At 38.8% G+C, this 27023-nt stretch overlaps 1 protein-coding gene across 1 annotated transcript in view; it reads right to left on the bottom strand.

Annotated features, from left to right (window-relative positions):
- The window catches only part of LOC104569722 (amine oxidase [flavin-containing] B), a 46379-nt gene that overhangs the window by 8587 nt on the left and 10769 nt on the right, over nt 1-27023 (bottom strand). Inside the window, exons 2-9 of the mRNA XM_088530698.1 lie at nt 19933-20027; nt 18907-19044; nt 7585-7689; nt 6477-6568; nt 3752-3893; nt 2304-2453; nt 1507-1666; nt 206-302 (exon numbers count right to left, since the gene is read on the bottom strand). Coding sequence (XP_088386824.1) covers nt 206-302; nt 1507-1666; nt 2304-2453; nt 3752-3893; nt 6477-6568; nt 7585-7689; nt 18907-19044; nt 19933-20027 — 979 coding nt within the window. The remainder of the gene's footprint in view (nt 1-205; nt 303-1506; nt 1667-2303; nt 2454-3751; nt 3894-6476; nt 6569-7584; nt 7690-18906; nt 19045-19932; nt 20028-27023) is intronic.

Below are 27023 nucleotides of genomic sequence, written 5' to 3'. Positions count from 1 at the left end.
AGAGAAATACTTTGAAATTTATAAAATAAATTGTAAGGAGAACTTTTTTGAAGCAAAAAAGACAAACATATTCGCCATACATATAGCATATCAACCTTTTAACTGTGTATTTTGCGAAAGTTTTTCCTTTCAAAGGAGCAGGTCTTTCATTTAAATTGTTGAATCTATAAAGAGATCTTACTCAGACACTTTCTTTGTCTCTTACCCTATTATAGCAGGAAAGCTGCCATCAGGCTTAGTATCATCAAGTGTCAGGCCAATTGCAGCATCCTCATCTTCGATGATCATAGTACCACAATAATCTGGTGATTGTGTGGAAGAAAGAAGTTAGGAACCAGGTATTCAAACACAGGAACAGACTCTGGAGAGTCTGAAATATTCAGAACTCATTTGGAAAAAGCCATAAACAACTTGATCTAAATGGACCTACATTGAGCAGTAGGTTGGTCCAGACACCTAAGGGGCCCCTCCCAAGCTATATGGTTCTCTGATTTTGTGATTATAACATGGAGATGTATGAAAAGGCAGAAAAAGAGAAAGAAAAAAGAATCAAAGCCATCTCCACCAAGTGACAAAGAAAGATGACTGTACAGGTCCACTGATTTACAAGTGCAGTGTTCCCGGGAAAATATTTATACATTGCTCTAAATATATGTTCTTCAAAGAAGAACAATTGTTCTTGAAAGCACAATGTGCAAACTATGAATTTTATCAGGGAGTGGGAGTTACCTTTTCTCCAATCCATCTCAAAACTTAAAGGCCAAAACATGCCAAGATACAGAAATCTTAGAATCATTTACTCACTAAAGAGGATGCTATAATATCATACAGACAAAGTGCAAACGATGTTTGTAGACAAATGCAGATGTCAATAACAGGGCCTTGAACTTTTACTTTAACCAGCGAAGAGATATGGTTAATGTCTTCCTGGATTCAGGTAAGTTCCAAACAAGATTAGAGGAAGGTGAAAGCATTCAGCATATAAACGGAACCCAGGACTGCACATCCAGATGGAAATATCTATATGAAAACACCCTAAATGAATCCTGCCCAAGGTATCCAGAAGGCAGACTTGTTGCAGACTGCTAACTGACAGAACAAAACTTCTGTCCATCACACCTCATTTGTACCTTTACCTTACTCCCTGTATAAGTGGGAGAGCCTCACCTCATACCCAGCTGACACTGAAAGAACAGGAGAGGACAACAAAAAACAACCAAAATAACAGGGACCAGACATAAGCCCGTCTTGTCCTCTCCCATTATGCCTGTTTTTTTTTCTCTCCACACACCCGCTTTTTCCACACAGACTCTCAAGTTTCCTGATCAAGGAAAGGCAAGAATGGCATATAAATGAATGAAATCTCATTTTAAGGTCTGGCATCCCTTAAAAATAGAGTGTGCTCTGTTACTATGTACTCTTCCCCTCTCTCTATCCTGTTAAAGGATAGTAGGGGTAGAGAGACTCTGAGACTCCTGTTATTGAGTTTCTGTTAAAACTCAATACCTTTTTTCCTCCAGAAAGTTTCCTTGTAGTACACAATGCACTTGATGACTGAGCCCATGGGGATTCGGTTGATCAACTGATTTCTCATCGGAGGCAAAGATGGGTTGAAATGGATCTTCAAACCAAGAGCTGGGGGAATGGCACTGATCACATATTTGCTCTGGAAAAGAAATCACAGTAAGCCAAATACAGATACGACAAAGAAGTGGTGAGTGTATTACTCTTAAGGATCTTGGCAGACATCTGTGAAGGGGTGTATCTTCTGAAGCAATTTTGGCCCTTCATAAAATCCAGACTGCTCACACAACAAACAGGCATTATATAAACAATCATCTGTTCCGATGACAGGCAACTGTTATTTACCCAGCACTTGAAAAATGTCCAGTGGGAAGATTTTCTGGGTTACAAGAATCCATTAGTCTCCTTTCTGTCTGGACTCCTCTGTTACAACTTGGAAAGCAAGTGCCTGAAATGCTTTTCATAGAAAAATCACCAGTAAGATACATTTTTATTTTTATCTTACAACTGTTCTTCCTTTATAAAGCTAACTGAACACAAAGGAGAGATGCTATTGAAGAAAATTTTTGAACATGTACTTTATTATCCCATGCTTTTCAGACACTATTTTAAAGCTCTGCCCTTAGTGTTAGTTACAACAATGTGATATTCATTTTATCATAGCTGCCTTAATCTCCTTTACATTTTGTTACAAGATTTCCGAGAAATCAAAAGGGAAAAATTAAAGTTTTCCAAGCATCTCAGCACAGCATTTGCTTTTATGTAAAGGGTTTCATTACCTCATATAAGTCATGATCTAAGGTTTCCACGATGACATTTTCTCCTGACTGGTCAATACGAATCACTGGTTTTCTTAGCTTTACTCGGTCTCCCAATCGCTCCATTATTTTCTCACTAATTTGGCCAGAACCTCCAACAAATTTCCTTTCCTGAAACACAGAAAAGGAGAACTCAAAGTAGAATCAGCATATCACTGCATATAAAATCTGCATCAGGACAAACATTTTTCTCAGGTTTCAAAGCAATCCCATTTTTCTGTTATCAAACTTTCAGGGGAAGTTTGGCAGTTTCCCTTGGAAAATGTATCCGCACTACTTTTCCTTCAGTGAACTTCTGCACTTCCTTTGTGCGACCACCAGCCAAAATTTAAGTCTCTAAGTAATCTCATGAGAAGATCCATTCTCATGTGATCTCCAAATGGATTCCACAGACTTGTGTGCATCAGCAACACTTGTTAGCAGAACTTAACATTCTAAATGTTTTAGAGTGTTACTTTATCCCTGTAAAGGCCTGTGCATCTGAAATAGGAACCTTGACTCTCATGAGAAATAACTGAATTAAGAAGTGAATTAGTTCACAGCAAAAACCTACCCAGTGACATCTAATCTAACTTAAACTCAAATAACCTCTAACATACAGCAGGATTCAAAGAAATTCTTATACCCTGTATTTATATTTAAATTATTCATAGTAAGTTATATATTAATTTATTTCAATATATTCTAATATATTCTAATATATTTATGTGTTTTTATTTTTATGCATTTATATTTCTATAATTTACATTTCTAAATACATAATTATTCCTAATATACTCAGTTATGTATAATTTACACTTCTACAATAGAAGTTCATCAGCTGATCCTTTACTTTATTGAAATGCAGAATCAGGACAAATTTACCAGTCTTCAAACATTTTATAGCAATATCAGAGATAAATAATGGTGGCCATTTTCTTCTGACTGATTCAAAAATCTTAACAGCTTTGATCCTTGGAAGCTTGTGTCTTTCCTAATCCAGCTCTGGGCTGTATTTGCAATATTAGTTTGGAGCTTTCTGCACTCTCCTGCAGTTAGCATAATCGCCCCCATTAACTGCTTCTAAAGCAGCAAGCCTTTCATCAGCCTCATGACAGAAAGCAGTATAACCAATATTTTCTTTTTTTCAAGCGGATAAATAAAGTAGTTATTCTAACCTGCGTGCAAGAGAAAGTCAGAGTCAGGAACTAATAAGAATCTACTGGTCCCTCAGCCAAAGCCTTCAACACAGGAACAGACTTCTACGTCAATGCTGCAAGATCCTTATTAGTGTGCAAGTCAATGGTTCTCAGGCTGCTACTGAGTCAAAATCATGGAAGTCTCTGTGCTTTCAATTCAAACAAGAAAGCAGAAGAACCAAGTGCAAACATGGCCTCACAAAAGCCACAAAAGGTGATGGTCAACAGTACCTGCCCTCCGTTGGTAGTGGAGAATATCCTGGTTGTCCCCCCGCACTGCTTCACGTACCACAAAAACCAAAGGGCAGAGACCTCGTGGGGTTCAGAAGTGACATCTACATTCACAAATAGAGTTGCAAAATTCTTGGCAGCCCTGCACCAAAGACAAGAAAATCAGCTAATATAAAAGCTAAAAGAAGACATCAATCTTGATCACTATCAGGGAAAAGACCATCTTTAACAATTTTTTTCTTCCATTGAAGTTGAAGGCAAAAGATTTTTTTTATTTCATTTGAAACAGGGAGTAACATCAATTGTTTTTATGTAACATTTTTAGGGAATCCCATCCAAAAAAAATATTAATAGTGCTGTATAATGCTGGACATATAAATTAGCCAGAAAAATCAGCACTGCAGAAGACATAAGAGCCATCAAAAGTTTATTGCACTTTCTGTTACTGATAGCAAATGACGGTTTTCTGTCATGCTAGACTCAAGATTAAAGGCAACAGGCTCTCACATCGTCCTTGGACTCCAGAACAGCCATCTCCTCACATGGTCCCAGGTTTCACCTTGTTCATTCCGTGCTTGCCAAATGCCATTCCCTCACCCAAGCACACAGCATATAGATTATCCCACATCAGTCATCTAAAAGATAGGCTTAAAATCTAAACTAATTATTCAAAATCAGCACCCTCTCACTTCCTTCTCTTCTGCTGCATTAAGCGAGGGCACACACCAAGGCTGGTAGGTAGGAGAAACACACCAAGGAAAGAAATGTAATCATGAAGCAGAAAAGGAGGAAAACAGAAAAGAAGGAAGGCCTTAAGACAGGAAGCAGTACATAGAAATTCACACGTAAGTCCATCAAAAAAGGAAAAGGCTACTTTTAGTTGCTGAATCTTTACATGGTGGTCTCGGACCCAGTGGTCAAGAACACAGAAATGGAAAAGCGGCCTGTGGAAGGATTCTTGCCTTTTGTGTCCTGCAGTTGATGCTTTCATTTTAGGAACAGGCAAAATGGCAGTTTGTATAAAATATTGTATACAGTTGACCAAGATTTTCAGGGTGCAGTGAAAAGGTGTTAATAAAGACTGAAACAAACGTTCTTCCTATTAAAAGTAAGCACTTCCTCTGGATGAGGAGGACTATGAGGAGGACTTTAACGATAAGGAGAACAGGAGCAGCAGATGCTCAGCTTAACTGTATTGTGATTGACAGTGACTGAACCTTTATAGATATTTGACCAATCACCAGGCAATCAATAACCACTAAAGCCAGTAGAGAAATCACTCTCAATCATTTCTTCCTACATTTCTTACATCTCCGGACTACGTGATTTTCAACTTTCTGAGCTGAATCTCTACAGAGAAAATAACATCTGCTCTTGATGAAAATGTGAATTCTAGTTGCAATAAAAAGCTAAGATCCAAGCTGCCCCTGAGGAAGCTTGACTTTTGGCCTGTTTTCTGAAATACGAATGCACTTTGGCTTCATTCTTGTCAGGCAGAAATAATGGAGAACACATTTATCATTTTTTGTCTGCATGAACACATGCTGCAAAATATGATCAGATCCAGAAAACTTTTTGTCTAATGGGAGAATTAGTATGTGTACTTACAAACATTTCTCAGGCATAAGCTATCAAAGAATAGTCAAATTCTCATCATTTTTGCCATTTTGCCCCAGTGCTTTTCAGCATTTCAGTTTCCCAATTTCCCCTGGTATTTTATCTAGAAATGGCAGTTGATTTCCATCAAGAGCACACAGGCTGTTCTCTAGCCGAAAGCAAATACGTCTAGTATTTTGATGAGTGGAAAGGGTAGAAGATTACCCTTCTGGAACACTACTTTACGGGGTGGGAAGTCTTTACAGCACGTTGCCCAAATCTCAAACAAACCAGGCAGATCAAGTTGAGATGCACATATAAAATCTGAAAAGAATCTTGGAATTAAGGAAGGCTGACAGTTACATTAACTTTCAGGTAAAATGTCAAATCTTATTCCATCACGGAGTTTGAAAAAAATATGACTGTACTCATGTTTGCTCTGAGGTATTAAATAACCACCAGTGTGTGGCAATTTTCTACCTCGTACAGTTCTTTACCAAGTCAGTGACTAAAGTGAACAGAAAAAAATACCTTGATAAATAAAGTGAACAGAAAGAAAAAAATACCTTGATGCATATAGAAAGGATTTTCAGTTTTTCTGTGCGATATTTATTGCAGCAGTTAAAATGTAGGAAGGTGGGTGTTATGGTGATCTTAGTGCCATCCTAAGATGGATGTTACTCTTACAACATTGCACTTTTGCAAAAACAGCTGGCCCAGCATAAAATACTTCTAGGTTGTTTCACCTGAAGTTTGATTCACAAATCTACTGCAATCAAAGTATGTTTCTTTTAATGGTTAACAAGCAAAGGAAAGGATACCTAACAGATGGTGGAACCTGTGACTTCAGAATCTACACTCTCCCATCCTAACTGTACACTTTCCTTTATCTTCACTTTATTCTAAAAAGCAACAGAAATAGAGTGGAACCTGCTATGCACTAATATCCTCATTTATGCTGATAAATCTTGTGGTTCATTATTAAATGATTTTCTCTTCCTTTAAAAAAAAAAAAAAAAAAAAAAAAACCTCTACTCCAGTGGTAGTTTATATCTGTTTCCGAGCACTTGAAGCTGAGCTCCAAGGTATACAAATATAATCTGTTATATCTTATCAAAGAACTTCATACTTTGTCCAGCAAGTTTTATCTATGAAATCTTGCATAGTCATTTTGTCCCATTCTTCTGCATGTGGAGCCTTCCATGGAGCTTCACTGGGAATCTAAGGAGACAAAATATAACGTTCAGGAAATGTATGAGCGGTATAAAAACAAATAACAGTCAACTGGTGGATTTCAGCTTAAAATGAGGAAACTGGGATTGTTACATTGGTTATTTCTCTGAATAACACATGTGGAGGCTTCCAATATTCATTCTTCCATATACACATATATTTTTTTAAAAAAAATACACTTATCCCTTTGGGTTGAGAGCAAAAGCATAGCCAAATAAAGGAGACAGACAACATTTGAAGCTGAATAAAAGAAATATAATAATGCAAATGCAAACTGACTTTTGGTCAATTTCCAATAAAATTGCCAAAGTTTTTGTTCCAAAAATCTTCTGTTCTATCCACAATAGTTGTTCCATCACAGACTCAATTTCATCTTTATGAAGTAATTCGGCTTGTACATTCCTGACAAGAAATACAGTGAACTTAATGGAGAACGCTTTTAGAGTCAAGAAATTTGCCTAGGAAGGCATTGTGCAGTGCCGTGGAGTAGCTAAGGGTTATTCTGTACTTCTCCTGTTTGTCTGCATGAGCACCAGAGACCTCTTTTCAAAATCTTGTGGCTCAATCAATGTAATACGTGAACTAAAATGACTGAGTTAAATTTGAGAGCGGAGCTAGGCATATGCTGCAAATCTACAAAACCCCTGAAATGACCTTCTACCCAGGAACCCCGAATTGTTACTTAGCACTTGCCAAAGAAAGTGCTAAAATCACACACGTTAATCCTAAAGTTCATCTGTCTGGAAAAATGAAGGCACAACAGCAGACCCAGTGATGCAGCCTCTAGAGCAAGCCGGCGAGGAGACCTCTTCTGAATTTGCTCTAATCATTAGTGAATACCAGAACCTACCCACAACCTTGCTCTCTCCCACTGCAGCCACATCCAAGGTGGAGCAGGCTTCCTTACCTGCATTCCCATCTCCTTAGCACTCTGCCACACCCACCAATCCCTCCTGCAGACAGTGCTGAGCAGAGATGCTCAGCTGCAAGTCCTCATGCCATACCTCCTTTCCCATTTCGTCCATGGTCCTCCACAGGTTGTTGTAGTCCAGATAGGCCAAAGGATTCCACATAGGTGGGAACGGACCTTTAAAAGGGTAAGATTTACCCTACCAGATGGAAAAACAAACAAAAAGACTCATAAAAATTAGAATACAATCACAATCATGGCTTCTATATGCATAAAGCTGAACCAAATGGTTAAATACTCAGTAGAGAAAGAATACAAAATTTTATCAATATACCTGATGGGTTCTAACAGACTATGTGGCATTGTGCACAATTTAAGGTATAAGTGTAATAGACTGTTGAATTGCGTCAATTGCATGAAAAAAAAAAAAAGGTGATATTGATTTGTACTTTTAAAGCAAAACACCAAAAAGCTTAGACTGGACTCTTTCAGGCAAGAAAACTACTATCCGACAGTTGAGTCACTAACACCAGACCAAGAAATAAGAGTGAACAGGGTATGTTCAACGGAGATGAAAAACTGGATATTTGTTACTGAAAAGAGAAACATGTTACTTTAACATGTTACTTATTTTTTCCCCTAAATGTTCATGAAAAGGTTAAACTGTTACTGCATTCCATGATACTGTTTCTCCTCTCAAAATCAGAGCAAAGCAGCTGCAACGGACCTTCTTACACACAAAATCATAGTTCACAAATCTGAAACAGAGAGAGTGCTTTTAGTTAACCTAAAAACCCACAGCCCTGTAGAAAATGCAGCATTTACAAACAATTACTCTTTCCTCCCATTCAGCAATCATACCTTTTGGTCATGTATTACAGAAAGTGATAGTAAGGCCAGAATGAATGCCTGAATTACATAATCATGTATTTAATAGATTTTATATATATGTGTGTGTATACATATATATGTACACATATATAAAATATAATAATACATACACACACATGCACTGGCACAGTCATTACTATGAGTTCAAGAAAGCCAAGCTTAGGGATGGAAGACAACTGGTGATGTGTAAATGGTATTTTGTATACAGAGCACTTCCCTGACTGATATATGGATGTCAGTCAGCCTAAGAGCTTTAAAAAACAACAAGCAAATGATCATTAGCACTATATACCCCACAGTGCATTCTGGACTCCAAAAAATAGAAGAACAATAAAGGCATGTTGTGTGCCAAAGTTGATTTGTTTCCAAACTTATATTGAATCATGCATTTAAGTGGGCACTGCATCAGCATCAATGTCAGCTGGTAGAAGCACTAAGTTTGAACAGATATTTGATACAGTGCCCCACAGACCAGTCACTAAAAAAATATTTACTCCCACTGGCTCCAATGGAAGCACAATAATGTGATTAAATATTAAGAACTGGGTAACAAAAGACAACACTGTGTCTTGTTGAGAAGTATCTTAAAACCACTTACATGAAGAAGTGTCTGTCTTAGTTTGATTTAGCTTCTTTATTAATAATGTGAAAGAAGGGACAGAGCACACATCAGTCAAATCTGCAGGCATTGCAAGCACCAGAAGAGACAGTAAAACAGTACAAAGGGATCTTCAGAGATTAGAAACATGGCCAGGAAATAACAAAATGAGATACAACCTTGGAAAATATCAGCTAATAACATTTGAGGAAATCTAATTCAAAGAGAAAAGGTTGCTTAGAAAGCAGTAATGGCAAAAAAACAAGCCTAATAGCAAGAGCAACAGCAAATCAGAAATCAGTTTACAAAACAAAACAACAGGCAAGTGAAGAAGAAACATGTTCTCCCTGATCTCTGTAAGGGCATGGGAGCCTAATGAAATTCTTGTAAGCAATATATTTGTAGTTGAAGTTAGGAAGAAAACTAAGTGCAGAAGGAAAGGAATTCGTTGTTTGGTACGTGAACTCGTGAAGCACCTGCAAAACAACAGCTTCACTCTGCAGCGCTTTTGAGGATAGCTTATTAGTAGTAACACGCCAATATGTCAATTTTAGAACGTCTTCAATTTTTTTTTTTTTTTTTTTTTTTTGTGAATGATAGTCAGAGTAGGTCTCCAGTGACTTCATGAACCAGAGGCACCTAAGCTGAACAGCTTACAGTTCCAGTCTAAGAACTGGACATTACAGCACATGAAAACATGAAATACTTCAGAATATGTCAGGAAAAAGTTGTTTTTCATTCAACATGAAGATGCATTTTTGATGCCCTTGTGCTTGACTATTTAAAAAGACATTAAGATGGGAGAAACACATCCCTTTAGATACAGAACGCAGTGTTTTGGATTTCTTGTTATCACCTAATACCACACACAAAATCCTAAGATGGATATTTTTATATTATTAGGGAACCCCTTCATATGAAAGTCATTTGAACCGGGACAGTCCTTGATGCTCTACTGCCAAAGGGCTATGAAAAATGAGCCTAATATTCACAGACTGAATAATGCCCTGCCCCAACAATTAACATCTTAACCACTTCAGAAATTACTTCGTAGCCTTCTGGACCATATTAGCACTCCAAAAGTAACTTCTATGGCAGCAAGGCAGACTTGTTTTGAATACTGGAGCTACCCTTCACTAGTGCAAAAGCTGTGTAGACATGACAAAAAAAGCAAAACAGTTTGTTTTTAGATATCTAACTTTCCAGGTTTAGATGCACGTATACCGCTGTGCTCAGGAAAACCAGGCCAACATCAAAATGGTTTATTTCAACTATTGATTTTGTTTCAAGCGTCCTACTCTGCCAGAGGCAATCCTATCTGAGTTATTCCCTCAGAGTTAATTCAAGTCTTATGAATTCCCTGTGGTGTTTTTTTATGAGTGCACAGCTAAGAGACACATAAATCATATTTTTATTTTAGTATTCTTCTGTTTCACTGCTTTTGAACTGCTGAAATAGGAAACCTGTGTATGTCTCTTCTGGTGAAATCTAGGGCAATAAGTCTCATAAAGCACAAGAACAAATCCCAAACTGGATAAACAAATGCAATCATAAAAGTGGGAGACAGTCTCTTGTGTGAGCTACATTCAAGAGCTTCTGAGATATTACCCAAGGCCTGAGCCTTATTTCCAACACAGACAACACTCCACGAGACAACATCAGAATTCTGTCTGAAAGAAAGACTGCAAGACTAGGATCTACCCAGAAACAAAAACAGCATCACCAAAGAAAGACCACGCATAGCACCAGGTGGCTTCCAAAACACTGAAACATCTCAGCTCTACCTACATTTGAAGAATTTATACTTTTGCAAATACAACTTTTTTGATATTTAGATAAAAGTTGCTTCTTTCTATCATACTGCTAGAAATAGTATTCTGCATACTTGTTGGCCCTGTATAATTTCTAAAGAAAAATAAAAGTTGCGGATGAAAAAATACGCACCAAGATACACAAAGTGTTTACTTTTCCAAAAATTTACATCTAAATCAGCATTATATAAACTGCAATAATAATGACCCCTCTGATCATTTGACCTAGTATTTTTAATACCAGTACTAGAACATTTAGAAGTACTTTTTGCCTTTGCTGGGGTTTTTTCGAGGCTCAGTGGTATTTCATACTGGGCATATGCAGATCTTGGAAACCGATTCATGAAACATAACACCAGCGTCAACAGCTAGAGTTCAACCTGCTACTGTACAAGGCTCTGGCTGCTTGCAGTAGGGGACAAACCATACTGAAGTAGCTGAAACTACAGGAAGCAAATTCATGTAACCTGAAAGAGAAATAAACAAACAGGGAAAAGAGGAATGCAGTGTAAAATGTCAGGAATATTTCAATCCTCAATATTTGTTTAATCATTCACACGTTTTGAAGATGTCATGCCAAACTATGTTTGGTTTAGCTACACTAGACCTGTACAACAAGCGGTATAGAAATAGATCTCATACATACATCAGCTCTGTCTCAGGTCAAGTTGATGACATAAGAAAGAGGGGAGAAAAATATACAGCATGGCAATAAAACAACAGTCAACTGAGTACCAGCCCCAGAGCTTGGGAAGACAGTTTGGTTCCTTCAGGAAAAGTAATTAGTACCTCACTTCACATGAGGACCTCAGAAGAAAATCAGATTTTAAAGGCATAAGACAGCTTCATACTCACCTAAACATGCGAATTGAAGCCGCCTGTGCCAATGATCCCTATATTTTTTAGGGCATAGTATAAGCCTCTTATGCATATAATCAGCTTTCATTCTAAGAAACTGGGCAGTGTAATGAATTTTCTGCATCATTGAATGAGCACAGATATTCCCTTAGCTGAATTGTCTAAACCTTTGAGTAACAGATTCTAATTTCACCAAGACGCTACGTGTTAATGCATAATTATGTAGGTTTACAGGTACGTAGTGCCCTCTGCTGAATCAGAGCACAGGAATATCACATCCCTTGTTCTCAAACTTAAAATCCTAACAATGCTGCTCTTGAAAGTACAAAAGCAGTAAGACACAAAGTGAGCTAAGAGGAAAAAGAGAAATAGCAAAGAGTCACATCAGGCTGTAATTCAGTACCTATCTCAAATATTCAGTTTCTCACCTGCACACTGTAGAAAACTGAGCTGCTTTTGGTTTTCTTACCAATAACATCTAAAAATGTGTGTCTTTGGGAGTCAGCCTCTTAAGTAATCATAATTCTCAGCAAGACATGGCAATTAGCCTTCCCAAATAATACCTACAGCAGCTGAGAGAGAGCAGTGGTTCTACTTAGAAAATTTTAACAGTGTTGCAAGGGTATGTTGCATTATTATTTTATTTCCTCTGGGGGAAGAAAAAAGATAGGGCATCTTGAGCTAGAATTTCTCCTATATTAGAAATTGTTCAGGAGCTCCTATGTTTAGTTAGTTCCTATACTGATGGATATCCTATGAGAGAAAGTAAAACTGAAGGAATTTCAGTACATGAGATTTTTATTTAAAAATAACATAATTAATAGCACCAATCAGGTGGGAAAAGAGTTAATTAGCGCTTAGAATCTCCTCTCTACCAGAACTGATTTTTGCATTGTTTTCTGACATTAAGAGATAGCTCTGCAAAAAGTATTCAGATTTCTAAGCAACACAGATTTCAAGGGATCACAGTCCTAAATACTGTTTGACTCTGGGTCTATATGTGGTTGGTAACATCTGAATACATTGCCCATAAAGTGTATTAAATATATATATATATATATAGTATTTATGGAGTCCACCTTAATATAAATAAAGATGCAACTAAATGGGATGGGGAAGGAGAAGGAAACTTTCAAAATAAGCTCCCTGTCCACAGATCACAACCAGGTGCATAAGCCAGAAAAATATATTTAAAGTAGAAGACACTTTTGGGATCACCAGTTTTGTTTCTTGGATATTTAATGTTCCTAGATTTGCTGCCTAAAAATGATACCTGATAGATGATTTTACAGCCATCTATGAAACCCTGTAGTCATCTGTTCCCATTTGAAATGCACATTTATCTCATTTTGTTTTTCTGTAAACCTCAATCAACTTCCTACGATCAAATGCAATTGAAGCCTCTCTCCCAACAGACTGAATTAAATAAGCTATGTGGAAAGGTAGCTACGTAGCTCCTCTTCCTGATCTCCTAGGAAACAGATCCTGTGATCTGGATGGACTAAGACTGCGAAGCTTCTTTCTGTTCAGTTTTAATTAAGAAATTTATACTTTTTTTCAGCTCCTTTTTCTTATTTCTTTCATCTTCATGCTGCCATCAGGTCTCAGCTGCCAGACTTCCTGCGAATTTTACTGAAACAATAACACATCTTGGGAGACTTTTTTTGACAGCTGTCACTTTGCAGATTGGGTGTACATAATCTTTACCCTTTTAGACTGTCGTTATGCAAGTATTATGGGTTTTTTTTTTCCCCCATTAAAAAGACCTAATTACAAATCTCCGTTTTAACTACTGCCAGTTGGCTGGCATGGAGAAGGAAAGATGCCCCTTTATTTACGGGGCAGGTCAGACGAGAGAGAACCAGACCAGCCTTCCCTGTGTTCCTGCCAGTGACTGCTGTTCATTCACAGCATGGAGAATATCTCTTGTAGGAGTCTGGAAGAGCTTTTCCTCTGTCTCTGCCTATTCAAATCCTCAGGATCTCTTCTGAGGGCATCAGTGAGGGTGACTAATGACATCGTGTTTCATGACAGGAATGCCTGCACCTTCTCTCCAGGGAAGAGTTGAAGCAACATAGATCTGGATTATAGTAATAACACACGAAACTATCAAGTCCCTGTTATAAACTAAGTGCCTTTAAATTTATTTGGCTTCCTTTGCATGACACTGGATAACAACCAGTTTTTTAAAGATTCAGATGGGCTGTGTTTGGTTCTCTAAGTTCTTTCTTAGAGATTGTTAACAAGGGAAAAGACAAGGGACATGATGGCATTTCACCTCACTTAACATTGACGGCAACTAAGTCTCATATACTTTTCTTCTCTGAATGCACTCTAATTAAGATATACAAAGAAAAATGAAAGCAATTCCATCTAGTCATTCAAAATCCATTTAAGCTGTTATGCTATACACTATGCCAAGAGATAATAGACTTAGAATTGCAAAGCAGGTCAAAGACCTAACTAAATCATATTGCTTAGCCTGAGAGCACTGAAACCACAGAATATTCATGACTACATCCTATACTTTTAGATGCAGTAATCACTTATCCTGCTTCTAATTAAATCGCACTATAATAGGCAGTCACAATTCTTATATATGAAAAAGACCACGGCAAACTGCATTTTAATAAACACAATAGTCTTGAAAACAAATGACATCCAGGAGGATTACTACCACAGATCTATTGTAGATCAGTAGGTGGCCTTACAATATTTGTACAGATTTGTGGTTTTAGTTGAAAGTATTTTGCATATAAGACTAAATTTGCACCATCTATCAGCAGAATATCTTTAGGGATGTGCTGCAGACTGGGTTCATGTTAGAACTGTCAAGAGCAGCCAGGTTGTGCCCCCTTACCAAAGTTAAGGAGAGACGACATACTCATTCAGACGCACCTGGTTAATGCTGCAGACAGATATATGGGTATAAGGAAACTCCATCCTCTTATGAAGAGCCTAACGGTGGGAATGGGGATTCAGCAAATTGCTATCAAAAAGGAAACATCTAGGGACTAGGGAGAGGATGCTTCATGTTTCACTCGGCATTTTGACTTGAAAGACCCCAAGTACATATGGATTTTTTTCACAGCCTGCCTTTCAGTGCTAAGGAAGAAGCTAGCAGGACTTTTGCTGATTATCACCACATAAGCAATTTCAGATGCAGTTCACTTTTTGTCAAAACTGCTAATTACCTGGCTAGCTGTTAGCACTGCTGGCAATCTGCAGTGAAATGACACAGGACTTAAGAGGAATAAATGTTATAACAACTTCACGGCAGTGATGCTATAATCTGGGGAAACTCCAGGAAGGATCATGATACTAGTGCATAGAAAGATTTGGTGGAAAAAAAAAAAAAAAAAAAGGATATTAGTGACAAAGAACATACCATCAATGTCAGTGGGGAACCTACAAAGACTAGCCACTGGGTTTTGAGAAACAAGTTCCACTGGCCTAATGCAGCCTTTCAGTGGAGTCCTGTGGTGCTGACAGGTTTTCTTTGCAAGCTCTCCATCAGTGAAAATGGGATCAGAGAGAGTTCAGTTGGCCTCATAGTTAGGAAAAAGGTAGACACTGGCTACTGCATATGAAGAAATCAAGTTTTGCAAAAATTGCAAAAAATACTACACATATTTTTATTTACTAAGACAACAGATGTCATTTTGGTGAGTGAAACGAAAGCCAAAGGTCAAAATTTGCAAATCTATCTAAATCAGGATCCTGAATCCTCTCAGGTAGCTAAAAATGTTAACTGATTTTAGTATGTGTTTAACATCTGTTCATTGGTTCAATGGGAGCACTGCAAGGAGACTTTAAAAACTCAGATGCTTCTGGTTTTGTTTCTTAAATCTGGATTTATGAACCTACTTTTAGTTACACTATTCAAAAGTGATGGTGTTCAGGCAGAAATTAGCCTACCAAATACTATTTGCAGAGCTATACTAATTTCCTCACTGAGGTTGATGAATGAGCATTTACACAAATGAAAGGAACATACTAATCTCTTTTCAAAGACCATGAAAAAGGCTGTTTAGCAAGCGGAAGGAAAGCAAAACTGTAATGCAAGAAATAAAATTTCAAGTTTCTCTGAAGATATCACTCCCCACATAAGCAAAACCAAAAATAATCTCACAACAGAACCTGGCATTAAAGAAGATTAAAGAGGAAAAAACACAGAACCCAATCAAATCAGCAAAGCCTAATTAGCAGAAACCCACACATAGAGCAACAAAATGTGTTCTTTTCATTTTGTAGTACAAAGAACCTGCATACATTACTTCTATTAAAAAGCCTCTAAAATGAATTTAATTAACTATGAAAGGCTTGATTTTGCCTTTGGGTATACGCAAAAACAGCAGTTGATTTTACAAGACACACTGTGATGCCGGGTAGCGTAGTGAGAGAAGAATTAAAACCTTTAGGTTCCCTTGCCTCTCCGGGTTCACAGAGAATTTGCAGCCCAGAATTTAATTAGATTTGGCTGGAGTCACAAAGGTTAGGTCAGCATGTGAATTCAAATTCACTCAGAGCAGACAGACCTTGGTATATTTTGGAATCTGGCTTACAAACTGTGACTCACGTTTTGAGAGTACTGCTTAGATTTCAGGGAGCAGACAAGCATTTCTGTTGTCTAGTCAGGCCTAAGGCACTTACAGTGTTTGTGAAATATGGTAGGGAAAGCACGGGCAAGCCATATGGCTGAGAGAGAAAGACCCATTAGGAATGTTTTACAGCTACAGGGCATGCAAAAGGCCAACAATTACTACACTGATTTGGCCACAGAACAGCACGTGTGTTTACTATATGATGTATAATGCTCATCTTCTAATTCCTTAGCTATTCTTAAGTAACACTGTGATAATACTCTGCCAGAGAACCCTGGATACCTCTCTTCAGGTGCCTGCTCACAGGCAGCCACACCAGGAGCCTGATCCTGCAACTCTCTGCCTGCATTTAACTTACAGATGTCCTGGGGGCACTTCAGCCTGCCTTGGCTCTCCACAGAGATCATCAGTGTTTCTGGAGAGTTTTAACATTTGGCTGCACATGGCCCTGAGCAACTTGACCTAACTGCAAGGTCCACCCTGCTCTGAGCCTGGTTTGGATTAGCCCCCACCAAGTGACACCAAACTCGATTTTTCCATAATTCTGTGTAAGGCAGAGTGCCAGTCTCACATACTCTTGACAACACTTACACAAAGCCAACTTGTCCGCTTCAAATTGCCAGATATACCCATGCCCTTGGCATATGTGAGGACACCACCTGCCTACTACCAGGCTCTGTCAGTAGGTCTTAACCCAGGCATGTGGGTGCTGGAGTGAGCCTAGGTCCTCTGCCTTCCTCACTGCTGCTTCTGGGTCTTTTTAACCCATGAGGTGCAGGCACTAGTCAAAGTGGCAACTCTCCCCCCACCCACCCGAAAGCTTGGATTGCCTGAATGCTTCGCTGGAGAAGGGTGGCTTCCTCCATATCCAAATTTTTGGGTGCAATTCTGGACCGTTCAATTATATAGGTTCCCTTGACAGGTGTAGGGTCTGCCTGTAGAGTCTGCTGCCCCGGTCACAAGCTGGAAGAAAAGTCTTAGCTCCCCAATTCAAGACCCTTTTCACCACCAACACACAAACAAACCCATGGTATGCCCTCCTGCGCCAGCAGAGGTGTGCAAGGGGTGAGAAGAGGGGCATGTCCCTGAATGTCAGCAAGTCCTGCCAGTGCTGGGCCATGAGGAAGGCTGAGAGTCTTGACGCACTTCAGTATTCGCAGCCCAGGACTAAAAGAAATCCATAGATGATGCTAAGGCTCTAAGCAACCTGACCTATCTCAGGAAACTCATGAGAGAGAGTATTTGTGGCCAGGGAAACGCAGATTATGTTTGGTAAGAATCTGAACTACTTTGTGCCACACACTGTTCTCAGTCTAAAAGCTGTTTGGAAAACAATAGACCATTTCAGTCAGCATAGTATGAGCAGTATTCCTCCACAATGCAGTTCTTACAACAGCCAGCTGGTTATGGCTGCTGATGACAGATGTACATTTGGCAATACCAAGCTTCTTTCCATGCAGCTTTTTGCAATCTCTTATGCTAGGTCAGTAAGGTTGTCCTGAAAGTTGGTCATCAAGATTGGCCATGTCAATATTCTGTCCATCCCTAAAACTCACCATCATGGCATGACCTTCTTACTTTCAACAAGGAGATTCAGAAGACTCAGTGTGAAAAGGCAGAAAATTTGGCTTCATGGGTAACACCAGTGGCATACTTAACAGATGGGATATACCTATCAGTCCTATTAAGTAGGAATAATTGTTGACAGTCTTCCTAACAACCTTGTTTGAAACATACTTTTCCATAATAGTTTAATAGGGAAAAAAAATGTTGGAAAACATATGACAGGATGCCACTTCTCTGTTACTATTTAAATCTGCCAATATTTCCTTTAAACTTTGATTAAACACCAACTGCTATCTGACATACATTTTGCCAGTAATCATACAATAACTTTTCCTAAACATATAATGAATACCCACGTTCAATTCCACAGAGCTAACATGGATGGTTTGTCTTCTACAGGAGTTCAGCGTTGCTCTACAGTTGGAAGAGAGGAAGTGTGCTCTTTTGAGTAAAGCACAGTATGCAGACTGAGAAAATTAGCTCTGCCACAGCTTTCCTGTTTGAGGTCCTGAACAGCCAGGACTAGACCTGGACAAGCACAAGAACACTGATTCTCAGGGTCCTCTGCAGTTCCTGTAGCAGTGCTTTTTGCTACACAGGTTAGATTGTCCATATGCAAAATGAATTTAACTTGTCATGTTTATTTCAGCCAGGCTAATAATTGTTATCAGTTCAGGAAGACCAGCCTGAGAAACCTTGACCTTGATTCCAGATATGCCAGCTACTAGGACTAGGAAATAAGGTTTCAGATATCTCAGGCAGGTTATGTGAGAGCCATATAGAACAGTAATGGCTGTATGGTTGAGACGTGTTGAAGCTTTCTGAGAGTTTAAGTACGAGCTTTAAGCTGAACGAAAGCATCAATTACCAGGATGTATTTGCAAGAAATACACATAGATGTGCATGCATGCGCATAGATTAATTTGGATGAGCTCTTCATTGCCAACACATTTATTCTTCTCTGAGAAATTCAGATGATACATACTTAATTAAATTGGCATACTGCACTGTAACACTGCTGCAAAACAATGAGGAAGGAGATCAGTATATCCTGTCTACAGCAGCATGCTTAAGAGACAGTATCTTACCTTGACATGGTGTATCAGGTGCTCAACTTCATTCACTTTATATGTTTCTATTCCTAGTTCCTTAGATAACCGCAGAAGACGATTTTGTGTTGGTCCCACATAGGCTCCGCCTAGGTCCACATATTTAACTTGCTTATTCTAGTTTATCACACACAACATACACAAAAGAAAAAAGGAAAAAAAAAGATAAAAAAAATATTTAGACCTTTGCAAATAGCACATGAATCAAACGAGCAATCCAGAGGCATCCTTCAAGTGAAATGCTCTCAGAGCATATTGGTCCTGATTTCTCTCCCCCTTCCCACCCCACATTGTTCTGTTGGAGCTTTGAAGCAGCCACTGCCAACAATCTCTGACAGAGCTCACTGCCACTTGGAGGCTGTGACTTAGCAGCAGCCCAACTAACAAACACTGGAGGACAGCCTGAGAGGCACAGAAAGAAACACAGAACCAGAGAGATCTTGCTCTTGCTCCCTCAGTGAGGGATCTTTCCAATGGCTGGTTCAAAACAGAATATTAAAGGAAGTGGTACAAGTGAGATTTTCTAATGCTCTTTCTAAATAGAAGAGGGCCTCCTGGGTCACAGTAAAGCAAAAGGAAGAAGAGTCAGGGCAGACAAGTCGATTGAAGTCCCCAACCACCTTTCCCCCTACCTTTATCCTATGTCATGCCTTACGAGGCTTGTAATAAATCAGCTTGAGGGCTTGACAGCCCACTCACCTTATGGGCATTTTTTAAATAGAGGCTTTTCCAGTGTCTCTTCCCTGGGACACAGTTTTAAAACTAATCATGTTCTTCCCAGAGGAAAAGACCAACGACTACAGAACCTGTAGATGACATGGAAATTTTCTTCCCCCATCATCATGCCAAACTTCCCTACTTGTACTGTGAAGAAAACTTCTCATGTGCTAGTGCTCTAGAAATTTTTTCAAGTAGGTATTCCTGCAAGAAGGCTGGGTATATACATACGTACATACACACATATATATAAATATAAATAAAATGTACACATTTGGTAGTGATTACCCTTAGTGTGAAAGTTCTTCCTCCGACTCTGTCACTGGCTTCCAGTAGCACCACATTCAAACCTGACTCAGTCAGCAGTTTCGCTGCTGAAAGACCTAAATGATAAAAAGAAAATTAATTGAATAATATTTCTGTACAGGCACTCCATTGACTTTGTGAGTTGGCATGTAAGCTCAGCCAGATATCTGCCCAGACCCTGAATTTTTCATACAAAATATCTGCGGAGGAGACATGAGAAAAAAAAATAAAAAGCCCCCAAAACTTCCAAAATGTAAATAAAGCCATATATTAAAACAGTTAGTTGGCAAGTTTTATATGTGCCGAGAACCTTTTGCATTTCATGCTCAACTCTTCTGATGCATAAGCTGGCATCTGTTGATCATTATCCAGCCACACAGAGAGTCTGGGGAGGGCAGCTCTTCATTCTCTAAATTCAGTATGTCATCTTTTATAGTCCCAAGAGAAAAAGGAGGCAGTAAAGTTTTATTGGGCCAAAATTAAAGTTCTAAATTTTGCAAGTTGTCCTGAAACTTGCTCCAGGTATCTGTTTTCCAACTTTTGGTCTTTTAGAGTGCATTGGCAAAGCTCTTACAAACTCAGGCAGCAGGTTTTCTTTCCTGAAGGAAAAATGATCCAACTCAGACAACACGGGTTGTGTGCACCTGAGTGGTAACAAGAAGTAAAAACACGGGTAAATATACTCCCTCAGAAGCTTAATTCCCCATCCATTTTCTTCATACACATCTCATTTTAGTTCTGGTATCATAAATCCTCACAATTGCAGAGAAAATACCAGAATTAGGCCCTGTAGTAAGTCTGCTGAGCTGCCACATGTCTGCTAATGGAGGGAACTATGAGAACATTCAGAGAATATAGCCTACAAACTTTCAATATTTTTCGATCACCTCTGCCTTTTCCTTAGGCATATGTAAACCGAGACTTGTATAATCTGAGGTTCTTGTTTTCAGCCACATGTGGACAAGTTTACAGTGGAATGACAAAAGATATATTGTGAATAGATGATCATCTGCTTGCATTGATTGGAAGTGTTGAGTAAGACTGAACATATGTCTAGCTACAAACCACGCACACTCACATATCATATTTAGCTATCCTTTCTGGCTCTCTGCCTTGTAACCATCAGAAGGCAGTCAGAATCCTCTCAATACCCTAGCATATGTAGATTTTGAGGACAAGGAGGGAAAGTAAAAGTCAAAGATTGTTCCAAGGAGAAGGCAGCCACAGAAGACACAGCAAATGTGCTGGCAGGAAAACAGATGGCCAAAGCTATCACAGCAAGATTGAATAAAATATTAAATAGGAAAACATAGCCTTTGTATAGAAACCCTAGAGGACAACTATAGATAGGTAGAAAATGCTCATAACTATTCATAACTATTAAAGGCATCGCAGAACATCTTAGTGGATTAACTAGTGGCTTGGGAAGGAGAACCAGGTCCTGTTCTCAGCACTGCAGTGAACCTGCTTGATTGTGCTAGTTTTACCACTTGAGCTCCATGTTTCCCCATCTGTAAAAAGACACAATGGTACAGACCTATCTTTCTAAAGGACACTGAGATTTTTCTGAAGAAAAGCACTAGGTATTTCTATTAAAATATTGTAGTATCATGCTTTTCCTTCTGGCTTCATGGGTTTATTTTTTTCTACATAAATATCTCTGAGTACAGAAAAACAGTAACAACGCTGATATGGTCTTTCCATACTTCCTTATAAAGGAAATTATTTTGCAAGAAGATCTGGTTGGATCAGTTGCCTTGACTACCCTCACAAATAGTTTATGATGCCGAGGAAGAAAAGACCACAGAAAACAGTAGTGGTTTGCAAACACGGGCCAGAACTTCCAACAACTTCTAGTAAGAGATTGGTTCCAGAAGCGAATATAGCCAACCTTCCCTCCTCACTCAGTAAAAATGTAGTGTTGCTTGAGACTAATATCTAAGGGCAGGTTTCTTTTAGCTTATCACGCTAACAGATATTGACTGCTCAGTTAATATTCAGTTAACACCATAGATTAAGGAATATGAGATTTGACTTGCTTTATATAAACCTGATGAATAAACATTTCAGCTACAGTACAGCTAGGAATAAATGAGGGGTATTTCTACAAGCTCAACAGAGGAGCTTGTAAAAGGATAGATTTTTAGATTCAGGGGAAACAGCTAATTTGCACAGTGATAAGCCCAGACACTGTCTTGTTGTTTCTTTATACATCTTTCATCCTTCTATTCCATCTACCCCTTAACTCCCTATTATTTCCTTAAAATTAATATTTGCTGGACAAGCGCCATCTTCTATATGTTTAGATGTGCCTGTTAGAGATGGATAACATTCTGGTCTTTCTGACGTATATACAGAAAGATCAGTACTGGGGATGGGGACAGAGCCCCTCTCCTCTCCTATTTACTGATATTTTCCTGTCCTGTGCTCATCTCCCACCAGATTATATCTCTGCAAAGGTAGGGATCTGTCTCTGTGGCACAAGTCCTCAGGGCTACCAAACCAAGTACCATCTCACAACTCCTTTTCAAAGGCTCATAGTGCACCTATAGGCTATAACTTTGCTCTGCCCCAAAGTTTTGCCGGAGAAATTCTGCAGACAAAGGTGGGGAACACTGTCCCCTGAGCCACCTCTGGGTGCATGGAGTGCTCCTATCATAACACTGAGAAGACTGCACACCGTGGAGGGAAGCATTGAGCCAAAGCGATACAAAGACAGATAGGCTGCCACAAACAGTGACAAAAACATATTAAAAAGGAGATGAATACCAGAACACTTTGGGGCGTGTGATTTAGGTTTGCTCTTAAGAAGTTAAGAAAGATTACTTCAGGAAACTCATCCAAACTGTATTTTATTTCTGAGCAAGAGCCAGAGCAGCTTCTCTGTATGAATGCAGATCATTCTTATTCCTAAAAATTAAGTGCACACAAAACCTGTAAAGCAGCATCGAGAAAAATCCATCATGCTTGATATGTAATCTCATCCAGAGGAGCCAAGGACTCTTCAAAAGTTTATATGTTTCAGCACTGCCCCCAGCTTACCTGTGATTCTCTCACAAATCACTAACAAAAGGCCAACCTTTAACTTGTCTCCACTGCAGAAAGACAAGGCAAACAGCCACACTCAAACATCAAGCTCATCCAAAAACGTGACTAGCGCTGTTGTTCCTTCCATTTTCACAGATATGTCAAAGGGACACCTTCCCCCCCACACTCTGAAACATGTAAACAGAATCAAATTTGAACTAAAAGATAAGGCTCGACTGTTTTTGCCACCACTGAGAGGACAACGATTTGGTCTCGTTTTCTCTGCGGGACAGTTCGCTTCAAGGGGCAGCAGGGTTGCCTGTGCTTTCTCTTAGACGATCAGTATGTAGACACTTAATGAAAACCACAAAGAGGAAAGCACGACAGGTCCTGTTTGCAGTCTCATCCTGGGAACGCCGCGGTGCTTCGGCGACGTCAAACCAGGCAGGCCTTCCCGGGTTGCTATAGCAACCCGGTGTCCAAACGCCACCACTTGGAGATCCGGGAGGAGATTGCCGCCCCGAGAACCCTACGGTGCAGGCTCAGAACACGGGAATTGCTCCTCCATCATGCAGCTCACACAGCTCTTGCATTCACACAGCATCATCTTGCATTCACACAGCTCTTACTCATACGTAATAATCACAATTATTATTTCCTTTATCTTTAATTCAAACCTATTTTTTCCTGTTTGATATTTCTTCATCATAATCATTATAACCATTGTACAGCTATATATGTACATGTGTGTGTGTCTGTGCATATACATAAAACCATTATATTATGCTTCCAACCTCCTCAGCTTGCTTATGTTAAGAGAACAGTTAAGATTTTTTTATCTTATTTTTTTTTAACTGAGGTGATCTTGAACTTCCACTTTAGGGCAGAATCCAAACCTTGAATTAGAGCCACTTTTATTTCCATTTGGCCCCAGTGTTTTATGGGAAGCCCTAGGCTCAAACACATCAGACTTTTTAAAAACACGTTTTTAAGAACATTTTTAGAAACAGATCCAAGTTTTGTAACACCAGTCTGGTTGTATTCAGAGTCACAAAATGTTTTGAAATGCCCTTTTAACTACAATATTTCCACAAAATTGTCACTGGAAAAGCTGTGTATCTGATAATTTTCTAAATGATAGTCAATTCTCCTTCTGTCTAGCTATTATTACTCACGGCATATCTCTGTCATACTCTGGATGACTAGACAATCAATATGCTACAGCAGTCTGCAAGTCTATCAGGACTTTATTTCTTCCTCAAGCTAAAGCTGATCCCCTTGCAGTATACAAAAGACAAGGTGATAACATGGAGGGAACAGATGATGAAGGTACAATTCTAACAATTTTTAATGCATTCCTGCAGTTCCTAATCTACTTTCTCTGTTTCATTCACTATTTTACCATGTCTCCCATGATGATTGCCTCACTTCTCAGACAGAAAATCTATTTTTGTTCATATATGCAATTATAAAAAATCATCTCCAAATGATGAGGTATGTGGGGAGGGGAGAGAGAACAGGAAGGCCTGTAAGCCTCTGCAGTACATTCACCAGTTTCCAAAATTGCCGTAATATTTTTATTTTATTTTATAAATTTAATAGTTCCTCTGTCAAAAGTAAAATCGTATGTGGAGCGGGAAGAAAGGCTGAAATCATATTTGTGCTTTATTTGTCCTGGAAAATTTGAAAAGCTGATTTTGCATGCTCATCTACAGGACTCTCATCTGGATTTCCTCAGATCCCTGAAATTAAATGATATTTCCCTTCTCTTTCTTTCTTTTTTTTCCTGCCCTTTGTTGTTTTCTCTCTTCCTCTCCACTTAACTTTCCTTTTCTTTCTTTAGCAATACAGCTATGTTTACAAGGTACTGGCCAGAGGGAATTTTAATATTCATAATGGGTGTCAGACACAGGCCCTGCATGTAAGCATTGACTGTACACATAGAATAGAAACAACCAACCACTCTTTAAGAGAATTACTGCTTAAATATTCTTCCACGACAGTCAAATAAACTAGATTGGTACTGCTTGGACTCTTTTCTTTCGGCCAACGGTCAACCTTTCCTGCCTTTAGCACTGCCCCAAATATTTTCTTACTGGGCCAAACCACACCAGTTTCACCTCAATTTCCTTTACTCAGCCACCTAATTCTACTATCAAAAATCAACGCCATGAATCTTACCAACTTCCAAAGAACATACAGCTGATTTCCATTTTCGAGTCTCTGCAACACGGACAGTCAGTCATATTCGAACCAGCTTTGTGCTAGCTTGGTCACTGCTACCAGTATATCCCATGGCAAAACACATTTTAGCACTAACTTTTTCCACCCTTTTCATAGGGGCATCAGCTGCTTTGCAATCAGTCCTCCAGGTAGCTTGTTTAAAGATCAAACATGTCCGAGAAAGCAGAGGCTGCTCTAAAATGCATGTTAAAAAAGCATCATTGTGCTACGTTTCTTAAGGATTCCTTCCTTGCTCTCAACCTCCTCAGCCAAGTCTAAGACACTATCTGCAAACATGTACGCTATCTGCAAACATGTCAGATAACAGCTTCTCCTTTAACGGGATCTGCTGGCAAAGTAGCCAGAAGCAATAAAGAGAAAGATGGGTAGTTTGAGCCTGAGAATTTTAGACGAGGTTCATGGCAGCAAAAAAAAATTACTATAGGGCTCAAAATGAGGCTTTGTCTTAAAATGCACTTTGGAAATGACATAGTAACTCAGTCTACTGAACAAGCATAGTTCTCTGTGCTAGGACTAATGGGGAAACTGTGGGATAGAACAGAATGTTTTACAAGATTAATGGTCAAAACCAGGAAAATGTTACAGTTGATGATGTCTCCTAGGTATTGGTTGAGTTCAAGGGCACTAAAGTAAAGGACCTCAAGTATTTCCAAATATCAGTAAAAAACTATTAGTCAGACCACCTGTTACTTTAGAAACTTCAAGATTTTTATTGGTCGTCTTGGTTTTGAGACTAAGTCTCCTTTGACCAGAGGGGCCAGATTTTTTTTTTTCTCAATAAGAGCCTCACAAAAATCACAAAATTGAAGCAGGTGAAACGTTAAGAAAGAAAAACAACAAAACTCGAAACATACACAAAGTTACAGAAGTTGGCACCACCACTATGGGACCACAACTTCTCTCACTACTAGATGTCATCATACAGTAATCATTACCTGTCATATCCGACATCGCAGTCCTCAAAAATACATACAAAATGTGCAAGGCAAATGAATGAGTTTGACCAAATTTCCGTATTTACTGCATGCAGTAAAAGAAAACACAGCTCTTAACACTACAGAAGAACTTTCAAGAATAACCAGTTCAGGAGAATTGAATATTTGATTGAAGGTAACTGTAAGAAATAAAAAGGGGTTGAGGCAGATAAGCAAGGGGGGAAGAAAAACACTTTCATGTGAAGTTCCCAATCTATAAAAATTAATCAGTTAATGGAAAAAAAAAATCTGTTTGCTCTTGCTTAGACCTAGATACACAAAAAGTCATATAAAAAGCCCTTTGCCTTATGCTTTTCTGATCTCCTTTTAAGACTTGTAACAAAAACACCCTGTAAGCTGAGTGCTATTACTGTAAGATAGTTTGCATAACACTGTGATTCTGATGTAAAACAAGAGATGCAGGGCAGACAGAAAAGATATGTTCTTGTCTGCAGCCTAAGCACCTATTTTGAACCACTGGGTTTTCTCTTTGAAATCTTCCATAGTTGCTTTATTGCATTACTGTGCTAGAAACTGGTATTTAATAGCATTGTTTTTGTTTGTGCTGGCTGCTTTAATGAACACAATCTGATTACTGCTCTGTCTTTGAGAGATTGAGCCCAGCTCTGGTCACCTTTACGTCTGTCACTCACCATTAGTCAGCTAAAATTTAATTGAAAGAATGGTTTGACACAATAATGTCTGCAGGCATTACAGGTAAAGACTATAAACAAAACAAAAGCAATACTGACCCAGCATCTCACCAAGGTCAGGTGATATAGACTTTATAAAAAAAAAAAAAAAACAGAGATTTTTCCTTGCATTGTA

This window comes from Tinamus guttatus, unplaced genomic scaffold (assembly GCF_059628265.1).
Source record: "Tinamus guttatus ecotype Peru unplaced genomic scaffold, ASM5962826v1 Tinamus_guttatus_pri_ptg000384l, whole genome shotgun sequence".
Classification (NCBI taxonomy): domain Eukaryota; kingdom Metazoa; phylum Chordata; class Aves; order Tinamiformes; family Tinamidae; genus Tinamus; species Tinamus guttatus.
Note: the sequence above shows the minus strand (reverse complement) of the source record. Positions and strands in the feature narration are given on the sequence as shown.